At 44.3% G+C, this 13,050-nt stretch overlaps 1 protein-coding gene across 1 annotated transcript in view; it reads right to left on the bottom strand.

Annotated features, from left to right (window-relative positions):
* The window catches only part of ROR1 (receptor tyrosine kinase like orphan receptor 1), a 216,289-nt gene that overhangs the window by 37,656 nt on the left and 165,583 nt on the right, over positions 1–13,050 (bottom strand). The window contains exon 4 of the mRNA XM_054384153.1: positions 12,281–12,311. Coding sequence (XP_054240128.1) covers positions 12,281–12,311 — 31 coding nt within the window. The remainder of the gene's footprint in view (positions 1–12,280; positions 12,312–13,050) is intronic.

The raw sequence follows: 13,050 nt of genomic DNA, 5'->3' as shown, positions 1-13,050 counted from the left end.
TTGCAATACTGTCATTATTAGTATGACTATTTTTTTGTTCTCTTGAATAATTCCTACCACAAGCCACTGGAGCTTTCACTACTCTAATGTTTCAAATGTTTCATCTTAATCCATTTTTCATCCCACTGGTAGTGAGGCTGGCAGCTAGCAGCTAAAACAAAAACTTGCTTGAAGTTGTGCCCAGAGTTGAGCCACCACATGGTGTTACGATCTGATGAACCTCTGACAGATCCCTCATTGCTCCTCCTTTTCTTGGTTCTCCATCAACACAAACTGAAAAGAGCCAAAGAGGATTTGTTTAAGGAGTAACAACCACAGCTGGGCACAGAAGAACAAAATGAAAAGAGACTGAGATTTGCCTGCTGAGGTTTCACTACCTGGTTATGCAGGATAACTTATGTCGACCACAGAAAAATTATAGGCCTTTAAATAGGAGTTCCCTTATTATTAAAAACCTTATGGCATAGGGGAATCTCCCTGTACCTTGGAGATGATCTCAGACATTAACTGTTTTCTGAAATACTTGGCTATTTCTTCATTTCACTCCTTCCACCTGATCAACTCCCATGGCTGTGTGAACTGCCAGAAGCCCAGGAATGTGCTTGCAAGGACATTTGACCACCAGAAGTTGCATGTTTTAAAACAAGACCATACAAAACTTCTGAAGACACTTACTGCATGTGACAGAAATTCAATTTTCTCCTTCACAAAATCATAATAAACATGACTGATTCCTTCAACCTCCCTTGACTGTGCCAAGGGAGGTTCAGGTTGGATATTAAGAAAAATTTCTTCACAGAAAGGGTTATCAAACCTTGGAACAGGCTGCCAAGGGAAGTGGTGGAGTCTCCATCCTGGAGGTATTTAAAAGACGTGTGGATGTGGTGCTGAGGGGTATGGTTTAGTGGTAATGTTACAGGAGTAGTCATAGAATCATAGAATGGTCCAGGTGGGAAGGGACCTCCAAAGGTCATCTAGTCTGACCTCCCCGCAGTCAGCAGGGACATCCTCAACCAGACCAGGTTGCCCAGTCATGGGATTGTGATCTCTAGGTAGTGGATCTCTTCCAACTTTGATAGTTCTATGGCTCTATGATTCAGCTTTCTGACTTAGCTAAGTTTAACTCATTCCATGACAATCAGAAATCATTTTGTACCATGACACAGGCTGTACAATTATTTTCCCTCTTTCACCCTACACCTGAAGACCTTTACACCCACCTCCCCGGAATTAACGCCTGTAGACATTGTCCAGCAGTGCTGAGGAGGCAACAGCCAGACAAGAGAAACTTAAGCAAGATATTCTCCTGCAACACCAAAGTCTTTACACTGACTGTCTTATTCCACCACAGGATGGTGGGGATGGAAGTCAAGGAGGTTGGTTTCCAGTATTTTAGCTTTTTATTGGTACTGAACTGCTTAAGACAGACCAGCAAAGCCCTCAAAATATAATGAAAACTCCAAAAGCGTGGATCTAGGAGGCAGGAAGCTCAGGCACTGGGGTTGCATCTAAAACACATGCCTTTCTCCCCAAAACAAGAGTACTCATCTCTATTTTAAGAGCTCTCAAATGAAGAGCTATTGAAGAAGGTACTGTGCTGCAAATAGATACAAACAAAATCACAGACCAATAGCCTCTGCCAGAGACTTTAAGACACCGTGTCATCCAAACACAACACAAATCAGATCTGATCCCATGTGAATCAGAGACAATCCACAACATCATTTTCTGTTTGCCCTCTTTGAGGACAAGACATACATTCAGGGTAAGTCCTTTCCAAAGCACAGCAGCACAAAGACAGGCTCTGTATTTAGCCAGTGCTGTAACCTGACGCTGTCCAGGAAGGGTGAAATTAATTGTAATATTGTCAGATCTTGCCTCACAGTCTTGGGGCTCAAAGAAATCTTTGTAAGTCATTTAAATTGCTCTTATGATTAGAGCTAAATGAGAAAAGTTTGGGGGGGATGTAAATTGTCTCAGAAAACATCATCTTTTGAAATGTGGCATGTTTCACAAAAACACAGTGGTTTGGACAAAATTGCTGCTGCAATCTTTTAAGCAGCTCCGGAAGGAATTTTGGAGTTGGCTTCAGAATATTTGTTCTCTCCAATGACCACATGAAATATGGGAAACCCCAGGTTATACCTCTGCTCTAAGGCAGAGCCAACCTCTTCCTCCTCTCAAGTGCATATATGCTGGGTAACATTTATTTTCTGAGGAAATTTGTAGAAGCAGAGAAAAGACCTCTAAGGTCATCAAGTCCAACAATCTACCCAGTACCACCACGACCACTAAACAATATCCCCCAATGCCATGTCTACACATTTTTTTGAACACCTCCATGAATGGTGACTCCACCACCTCCCTGGGAAGCCTGTTCCAATGCCTGACCACTCCTTCAGGAAAAAAAAATTTCCTAATATCCAATCTAAACCTCCCCTTGAGGCCACTTCCTCTTCTCTTTTCACTTTGGTAGGAGAAGAAATCGAACCCCACCTGGCTCTAACCTTCTTTCAGGGAGTTGTAGAGAGGTGGAAGGTCTCCCCTGAGGCTCCTTTTCTCCAGGCTGAAGAAGTCCCTTAGCTGCTCCTCACCAGACCTCTTCTCCAGACCCTTCACCAGCTTTATTGCCCTTTTCTGAGCCCACTCCAGCACCTCAATGTCTCTCTTACACCGAGGTGCTCAAAACAAAAGCCTGTATTCAAGCTGTGGCCTCCCCAATGCTGAGCACAGGGGTAAACAGCAGGCAAAACAACCCCTTCCCTCCCAAAACTCTCCCACACCATTCACAGATGACTCCAACCAGCTCTCTGGGAATAAAACCAAAAGCACTTTGAAGTCTCATGGAATAAACCCAAATATTGAAAGCTCTGTATTTTTAATCAAATCCAATGCTTTTCCCAGCCACTCTTAGCTGAAGCCTTATTGTGGAGCTTAGTAGCACAAGTCCTGTGTCCCAGCATGGAATGAGCTCCCACCCTGTGTGACATTAAGGCTATATAACATTAATAGGAACAATACTTGGCAGGTTTGACTCTTTGGTTTAACTCAAAAGACTCAGTTTATTATCAGATTTAGGCAGACACTGATTGCCAACTGTGCATCTGGGGTTTTTTTCTTCAACACTTAGAGAATATCTCCATAAACACAATACCCTGAGGGCTGCAGGAGATGATCAGGGCAAGTAATGCAACTTCTCAGCCTTTCCTGACTCTTTTTTCCACCCCCTTTCTGTTGCCAAACTGAAGAAAGTTCAAAGTGGTCCTGGCTTTGCTCCTTTTTAGGCAAATCAGGAAAATCTGGATGGAGTCTGTAACTATGGGCCAGATTAGAGGATTTGTTTAAGTGTTTGTATAAAAACTGAACGCTGAGATCAGCAAAGAGAGAAAGGAAAATCCATCCTCTAGCTGCACTTTGCCTCCCCAGGTTCCTGCATGGGATTTGAAGTGTTTCTAGATCCATGGTGTTAAAACATGACAAGGTATCTGAGCCTAGCTTATAACAACAGCCTACATTCACCTTCTCACTGCTCATCAATAACTAAAGGGTAGGGGGCAAGAGGATGGAGCCAGACTCCTCTCAGTGGTGCCCAGTGACAGGACAAGTGGCAATGAACACAAACTGGAACACAGGACGTTCCAAGTAAAGACAAGGAAAAAATTCTTCACTTTGTGGGTGACAGAGTGCCCAGAGAGGCTGCCAAGTCTCCATCAGCATTCCAAACCCACCTCGATGTGTTCCTGTGTGATTTACTCTTCCCTGCTCTAGCAGGGAAGTTGGACTAGATGGTCTTCAGAGGTCCCTTCCAACCCTACCATTTTATGATTCTGTGACTTGAGCTCCAAAAAGATGTGTTGAGAAGGCAACATGGCAGCTCATAAGCAGACAACCTAGCTTAAGGATGAGTGGAACAAAATGCTAGAGTCACGGTTTCAACTCCCTTGGTCTCCTGGGGAGAGACCAAATCCTATGTGCAAAGTCAGCAGTTACTGACCATGCACCTAGGTGGTATTAAAGCCTTGAAGAAACAGAAGTCCAACTACTCTTCAAATACTAGCTCTAGCATTCCACAAAGGCCATATCTACACCAAAGATTTATTTACAGACGTAGTTGCTGTGGGTGATCCTGTGCAGGGTGAAAACAACTCCAGTTCTTAGTAGCACATTGTATTTCTCCCTCCCCACTTCAAATAATATTGACATGAGTGTAATTAATTTGTTTTCAGATAACACAACCACATCTCCATATTGTGTCACACCTTTCCTTTGTGCCATGTGAAGACAGAAGGGCTTTCTCTGTGTGCTACAGACAGGTAATAGCAGAATGATTTAGCTAAAATTGGGAAAAAGATTTATCAGCTACCCTTTCAAAAGTGCAAAGCACTTTCTGACGTCATTCTGCCTCCAAACTACAGGCCAGTTTCTTTTCTGTAGGCTTATTGCAGCACACACACAAAAATACAATTGAAGCCACCCTACCATGAGCTCCGTGGCAAAGAGCTTTGATTGTTGTAGCATCGCTGACTTGAAAACCAGTGGATGACACATGGCCACAGCAGACAAGAACAATAATCCAGTGGCACAGGTTTGGGTCTGTGTCTCCAGAGCTCCATTCTCTATTTTGTTACAGGCTACACACACAGTAGCTTGGGCAAACCATCCCAGAGTGTCCAACCCAGACAAGGTGACCAGGGTGACTTTAGCTGCACCTGAAGGAGCACAAACAGTGGCAGTTAAGGCAACTGAAACAGACTTTTAATCTTAGGCTGGCATGGTTTCCCATGTGTGGTCTGGGAGATAAGAGGTGGGAAGGAGGCAAATGATCCTGGAATTCTCAGATAATGGATATATTTAGCTACCACCTTGAGGTAGATAAAATGCACTAAAATACTGTCTATAATTCATTTAATACAAGACACAAATATGGCTTCCTAAATCCTGTACTACACTTACTCAGAGTGCTTGCTGAGGAAACTCCAAGAGCATGTTCCCTTCTACACCATACACCCTGGTGCCTTGGCAGTCAACTTATTGCTCATGATGCTCCAGGAATGTCACAAAGAACATTACAGCAGAATAATTAGAACAAAGGAAAAGGTGAGATGGTGGCATAGCAGATAAATGTGCACCAGATCAAAGACCTAGTAAAGAGGACAAGTCCTGGAAACATTTCAGTTCCATGACTGGCATGCTCACAGCAGATAACCTGACTCTCAGAGCCTGGCCAAACTAAGGGAGTATTATTTTCACTAAACTGAAGTAACGCAGGAGAACATACCATGGCTTCTGTCAGCAGCAGCCACTCAGGCTTCATCTTCAGACTGTGTGATTTTGTTGCACAAATATATTTATCTTGGCCCCCACACAGAATATCCCACTCCAGGTCTGTGCCTCAGATCCCACGTGCCCTAGGCACAAGCTATTGTAGCAACACGCAGTGGGGCTACAAAAGATCAAACCTTGCAGGGCTTACCTTCAGTCCTCATGCAAAATTTCCATTGGCACAAAGAAACAGGACAGCCAAAAACCATCTTACAGGACTGGAAATCAATACTCCTCATAGAACCACATAAGATCCCATCTCAGGCTTCTCTTCTCCAGGTTTTTCAGCCTCTCCTAGTAAGAGATGCTCCAGTCCCCTCAGCATCTTTGTAACCCTCCAGTAGTTCCTTGTCTTTCTTGAACTGAAAAACCCAAAACTGGATGCAATACTCCAGATGTAGCCTCACTAGGGCAGCGTAAAGGGGGTGAAGAACCTCCCTCAATCTCCTGGACACACTCTTCCTAATGGACTCTAGAAGACACCACTGGTTTTCTTGGCCACCAGAGCACACTGCTAGCTCATGGTGAATTTGTCCTCCCAAATCTCTCTTTGCAGAGCTGCTTTCCAGCAGGTCAACCCCTCACCTGTACTGGTGCAGGAGCTTATTCTTCCCCAGGTGCAAGACTCTATGCTTGCCCTTGCTGAACTTCCTGAAGCTCCCTCTACTCAACTCTCCAGTCTGTCCAGGTCTCACTGAACAGCATCACAGTCTGAGGGTGTGCCAACCATTCCTCCCAGCTTTATATCATCAGGAAACTTGCTGAGGGCACACTGTTCCTTCATCCAGCTCATTGATGAAGATGCTGAACAAGACTGGACCCAGTACAGACCCCTGAGAAACAGCACAAGCCACAGACCTCCAACTAGACCCTGTGCTGCTGGATCCCAACCCTTTGAGCTCTGGTCATTTGTCCAGTTCTCAATCCATCTCACTGTCCATTCCTCTAACCCACAGCTCCTAAGCTTCCTTATGGAGGATATTACGAGAGACCATATCCTTCACCAAGATCCTGGGAGTCAAGTCTGGTGCCCAGCCTGAGTGTAGGAGCCCTGGGATGTCAGATGCTATGAGCAGGCAGCAGGCTGCAGCAGGGAGGTTGGTGTCAGAATGCTGCTGCAGTGGCTCTCTGGTGAATCTGCCTCTTTATTGGCTTTTTTTTATTCTATAAAATTGAGCTTCTATGGCCAAAAGGGGAAAATCTGTTGCTCCTTGAGATCCACAATCAAACACACAGTTGGCCAAGTCTCCCCTGGATGCTGGCCAGTGGTTATGCATTTTCTCACTGAAGAAACCACGTTGACATCCAGCCACAGAGAGCCACTGTATAAAAAATGTTTTATAAAACACCCAGATGTGTTTAACTGGGAAGATATTTTAAAAAAACAAAACAAAACACAAAAAAACCCCAAACCCCCAAAAAAACCTTAATCACTGAAAAAGAAGATGGGAGAATCCCATAGGGTTTGTGGTTTCACAAGCCTGGCAAGCTATTTCTGGGAATCACAAACCCCATTTGATTTTATGGATCGAATGCCCCTTAAAATTACAGCCCTCTCTTCTCTTCTTTTCCTCCTCTCTTCTCCTCTGCTTGCTCCCAGCAGTTAAAAAAAGAACAAAACAATATCATATTTAGGTTATATACAGAGAAAAGACTCCATTAAGAATAAAAGGACTGTTTAAGAGCCACACTGACATAAAGACTATATATACTCTACTTGGGAGGTGCCAGTCATGGTATGCACATCCAGTCTGATTTACTTTCATGCCATTGTCTCTCTGCTGCACAGTAACCACTGCACATCCCAGAGCACTAGTATTGATGTTTTCTCCTCTACAACCCAAAACACTGTCTTGCAAACTTACAGAATACTTATAAAAGGTACCATGTTGTTCTTCTGATGTTTCTCCCATAATAAAGTCAAATATTTGAGTCAATGAGTTACATATTTCAAATGTAGGTTAAACTTGTTGAAACTTCTTCACAACACAATAAATAATAGAACCATAGACTGGGTTGGAAAGGACCTTAAAGATCATCTAGGTCAAATCCCCCTGCCATAGGCAGGGACACCTCATCCAGCCTGGCCTTGAACACCTCCAGGGAGGGGGCATCCACAACTGCCCTGGGCTACCTGTTCCAGTGTCTCACCATCCTCACCGGAAAGAATTTGTGTTTGTGCAAAGAAATTCGGGGGGGGGGGGCGGGATTTGTGTAAATAAATAATTTACACAATATACAGAGCCTTTTCCTGAACTCTTCCCACTGGATAACACTCCAAGCAGGGTTTGTTGAACTCTTTTGCAGACTGATCATGTAAAACAGTGTTTTTATTTTCTTTCCTACTATATGTGGCAGGTCACAAATCGAGTGCAGGAGTTCTGCTTCTTTAATTTCAGTGATTTGTATCCAGGATTTCTCCTGGAGTGGGTGAAGTTGAGAGCATGCCCAAGGCCATTGCTCCAGGTAGTGCAAACAATACAGAATGAGAAAAAAATGACAATAATAAAGGAAAAGACTGGGCATGAAGCCATTTTCCAGGTCAAAGCATCTCTATTGTTACATTAAATTCTCTCCTCTGAAGGTATTGTGCTCTGAGCTCAGCCCATTGTGATCTCCATCTCTCTAGTAACCACAGAGACCTGAGGTTAAATACACACTTCCACATTCTTAACAGTCCAAACCTTACCATGGATGATGGATAATAACTGAGTTTCAAAGTGAAGTATTGTCCTGGTAGGGCCATGACATGGCCCAGTACAAACCCAGACGGGCCTTGAGATGTCTAGACAGGGTCCCTTTCTCTCCCCTCCTTCCTGCAGGAAAACAGGGCAATGCGGGAAAAGGAACAAAGGGGCCAGGACCCCTGCCTGTCTGGTAAACAAGACGTTTATCTGGGGTAAGAGCATGTAAGCTGACCACTGCTCCTCCAGATACAAGGTCTTGCTTCTGCCTTTTATGGTTACAGCCTGGCAGAACACCTTTCCATTGGGCAGCTACCCATTAGCTTCAGTGCCCCATTGGACCAACCGATCTCTGGCAGTTTGCATATATATACAAGTGCCTTGGTAGTCACCCTTGCCTTGCCTTGCTCAAGCCTGCTGAAGCCTCGTCTTGCTTCAAGCCTTGCTGCCTCAAGTTGCCTTGCCCTGCCCTGCCTCGTGTGCCTGGTCCAGAGCCTGGGATAAAGCCACGAGCCATACACATGCAAGCTGGAGAAGCCACAAGCCTAGAAGCCACAAGCCTAGCCTGCTTCCCCTTGCCACCAGAATCGTGCCATGCCTCAGTTTCCCCAGGACCAAGCGCGCACCCGTCGCCAAGAGCATCATTAACTGCCTGCCATCCGCTGCAGCCAGCCCAGCCGGGGACCGCGCGGTAAACCTCCCCTTGCTGGCAATCTGCCGTGCCGCGCCCTATGAGAGCGCCCAAAGCTAACACAGCAGCAGCATCCCTGTATGGATGAAACTAGCTGTGAGTGACTAATTCACTGCCCTCTGGGTTTAATGGTTCTTATTGAGCCTCCCCCCACTGTAATCAAGTGCTATCTGCTCTCAGGGACTTTCTCTTTCCAAGTTGTTGTCTCCTAATTTGTATAGAATAGTTTGCATTTTGCCCTAAGACTGCATAATTCTATTGTAAATATATCTTCCAATCGTACAACCATCCTTTTAATGAGTTTTGGCATATTTCATTAATAAAGGGCTACTATTTTTACTAATAGCTGTTTGCCATATTGTTTACTAATTATTGTTGTGAGGGTAATTAACAAATATTCCTCCCCTTGATCACAACAAATATGGAAACTTCAAAAACAATGTTAAAGTTATGGCCTTTCAGAAAATTTCTAGAAGTGATGGCTACAGCTGATAGGACAAGAAATGGCCTCAAGTTGCATCAGGGAAGGGTTAGGTTGGACATTAGAAGAACCTTCTTCACTGAAGAGTTCTCAAACATTGGAACAGGCTACCAAGAGAGGTCGTTGAATCCCCATCCCTGGAGGAGATGAAAAGACACAGAGATGTGGTGCTGAGGGACATGGTTTAGCCCCAGGCTTGGTATAGTTACAGCATGGTTGGACTTGATTTGAAGTTCTTTTCCAACCAAAGCAATTCTATGATATCCAGGTGAGTACAAGATCCATACACACACAAAAATATCCATGCACAAGACTTAAGACTTTCAAGACCCATCTGGATGCATTCCTCAGTGACCTGCCCTAGGTGATTCTACTCTCGCAGGGGGCTTGGCCTCAGTAATTTCAGGAGGTCCCTTCCAACTCCTACCATTCTAAGATTCTAAGACATGAGTTTAGTAGCAAAATGCTCCCTTTGATCTGGAATAGGCTGCCCAGGGAGGTGGTGGAGTCACTGTCCTGGGAGGTGTTCAAGAAATGTGGCACTTCAGGACATGGTTTAATGACCATGGTAATGTTGGGTTGATGGTTGGATTCGATGATCTTGGAGGTCTTTTCCAACCAAAACTATTCTATGACTCAATGATCTTTCTCAAACCATTCAACCAATTCAATCTGACTTTATGTTCATACATTTCAGGGAAGAAAGAAGAGGCTAAAGTAGCTGATGGTGGCCTCTTGCACCAGAAGCCTGCAGGACTTGACTTATCTGCCAGAAGTGGCCCCTCCCCAGAGCCCTGCCTGTTGTGGAGGTGCCCTTGACACCATCCACTTTATGGAAAGTATTCCAGCCGGGTTCCTGGGCACACATCCGGATGGTGGGACACAGGCATTGGCACTCTCCCCACAGCTCACTGAGCTGCTTGTAGCTGCCACTGAATCTGGAGCACCTTCCGGCTACACCAAAGATAAAATCATGATTTATTTATAAAGCAGGAGCGTGGGTTGTTGGCTTGTGGTTTTCTTTTTTTAACAAAAGCAGCTCCTTCAAGCTATGTCAGAGCAGCAGAGCACGTTAATGGAATGTAACTCCATGGCCTTGCAGATAAGGACTTTAAAGCTGACCTTTTCCAAACACAAGCAAGTTGAAGGAAGGATGTTCAGGTCAGCCAGAGCTTTACACACTTGGGTTCTTGATGTCCTTATGCTTCTGCTGAACTTTCCTTCATTTTCACTTCAGACTGTTTTGCAAATCAAACTTTTACAGAAGGCATCCATTTAACTTCTTTATTTTTAAGCTATGGTTGCCTGTGCAGAAGAAAAGGCTCTGGGGAGACCTTCTAGTGGCCTTCCTGTGCTGGAAGGGGGTCTACAAGAAAGCTGGGGAGGGGCTGTTTACAAAGGCTTGTAGTGCTAGGACAAGGGGCAATGGTTTGGAACTAGTGCAGGGTAGATTTAGGTTGGATATTAGGAAGCAGTTCTTTACTATGAGGGTGGTGGAACACTGGAAGTGTGGAACAGGTTGCCCAAGGTTCTGGAGGCTCCAACCCTGGAAGCGTTCAAGGCCAGGTTGGATGGGACCTTGTACAAATTTATCTAGTAGGAGGTGTCCTTGTTCATGGCAAGGGAGTTGGAACTGGATGATGTTTAAGGTCTCCTTCAATCCAACTGATTCTATGATTTAACTACTGTAAAACAGTATGTCCTGCACATGTCCTGCAGGGGGACAAAAGCAAACCCAAAACTCTACCAGAAAGAAACATGCAAAAAATGTTCCCAAATCTATTTAAAGAAGTGAGGCGATCCTGAGAAGCCTGGACAATGACATTCCAGCAGAGTGCTCTGCTTTCTGTGCTCACATTGCTCTCCTGTAGCTTTCTAACCACTAAAGATGTGACGCTTAACCTTACCAATTCCAGAAACCCCAAACTAGGTGGAAGCAGACACAAAATACACATCTTCTCAGCTCATTCATTAAGTACCCAAACTGCTAAAGAGCACAACAGCCCCCACTTCCCCAGCACCATGAAGCTTTCCTCCTGAGAACACAGAACTTAAGTCTAAGCAACAAGCTCCCCTTCCAAAACCATCAGTAACTCACTGCCAGGTGCTTTCAAAAGGGAACACAAAACCACATTTTATGATGTTCCATTAGAGGGCATCCTAGCATGTCCTTTTGTGGGCAGATGCTTCCCCTGATTTATAGCCTCTGCAATACTTTGTGAATGATCCTGCACTAAGGACAGTAAGGAACATTCACATCCCCAGGCATCTGCATCCTTTGTAATTGTATTAACAATTTTATGTTTTAGTTGGTACTTTATTTGTCTTCTAACAGTGCAGCTTTCCCCACTGGTAAGAGGTGAATTAGCTGGACACACCACCACAAAATTAATTTCAGCCTTCACAACAGCTGAAGCCACACTTGAAAATAATAAGGGACTACAAAAAGTGAGCAAGGTGATCATGTATCTTGAAAGCAGACAGGAAGAAAAACATGCATTCTCAAAAGCTACCAAAGAAAGAAGCTCCACTGCCAAGATACAACAACATAGCAACTGCACAGACCCAGCAGCAGGAGCCAAACCTGAGCTCCAGGATACAGGGAACTGCTGGAAAAATGGCCACTACTCCTACCCACATACTTTTATCTTTAAAACCTCAATTTTAAGACAGTTTACTAATGCAGGTACAGACGGATATAGATACAGTTTACGACCAGCAGTCCCCTTAAAATCAGTAGGAAGCCCCCAGGTAGTAAAATTTGCTTAGAGTGATAAATATTTTCCCAGTTGGGCAATGAAACGTATGAAGATCAATTTCTCCTTATACCTGTAGGTATACACCAAAATCAGTTCCAAGAACTGAAGGCACCAGAGGATCTCAAGGCAATCATACTGGAAATTAAGAAGTCTAGGGTAAGAAATAGGAGTTGACATGATAACATCTATCTACGAGATAGATAATTCGGTTATAATAAATTACCACACTATCTGAATCAAAGTGGAATGTAAAAGTGCTGCTGTCAGGCAAGATGAGAAATGAACTTCTGACTGCTGAAATGCAAGATTAATGAATCGACAGAAAAGACATGAAACAACTTACGATGATCCTGGGCTTGCTGTTGGCGGGGGACCTGGAGAAATGACAGAAGAAAAACAGCGTGATGAGTTACGGCGAGGTAGCAAGCAGGAAGCTTTTGAAAAGCTTTTAAAAGATAAAAGTAACAGCCTGTCATGTTGGATGGGCTTCATGGAGTTCAGCAGACGAGTCACAGTTAGTACCACAGACAAGGCTGTATCCTGAAGATGAGGACAATGAACAGGTGACACATTCATCCTGCATTTCAACTGTGTCTTGGGCCACCACAGAGAAGGTTAAAGCAAACCACAGGAGGCTTGTACAAAAGCTTGTACAAAAGTAACTATAACTGGGAGAAAACAGCCCCATTTCCCCCTATCAATCTTCATTACTTATCACGGAATTCATCCTAGAGCTGATTAAGAGGCATCGATTGAATTTGCTCTGGCCTCAACAGGCTCTGGCTGGGAAGGTTTTGTTGTTCCTGCCCTGGGTGTTTCCATTTTGGCAGCTACTGGAAGGGCTGAGCGGGCTGGAGCACAGCACAAGGCTGAGGAGTCAGCAGGAGATTTCAGGGCAGTTCACACTAATGAGTGTTTCCTCCAGAAACCCAGTTGTGAGCTTTGATATTGCTCTGATCATTAATAAGAAACATACTCCCTGTTTTCTACAGAGTGTCCCTAAAAGTATTGTTTCCCAGCATTTCAGATCATAGAATCATCATCAAATGGCTTAGGTTGGAAGGAACCTTGGAGATCATCTATTCCAACCTCTCAACTAGACTCAGCTGCTCA

Source organism: Indicator indicator, chromosome 10 (genome assembly GCF_027791375.1).
Source record: "Indicator indicator isolate 239-I01 chromosome 10, UM_Iind_1.1, whole genome shotgun sequence".
Taxonomy (NCBI): Eukaryota; Metazoa; Chordata; class Aves; order Piciformes; family Indicatoridae; genus Indicator; species Indicator indicator.
This window is presented reverse-complemented; position numbering and strand designations above follow the sequence as displayed.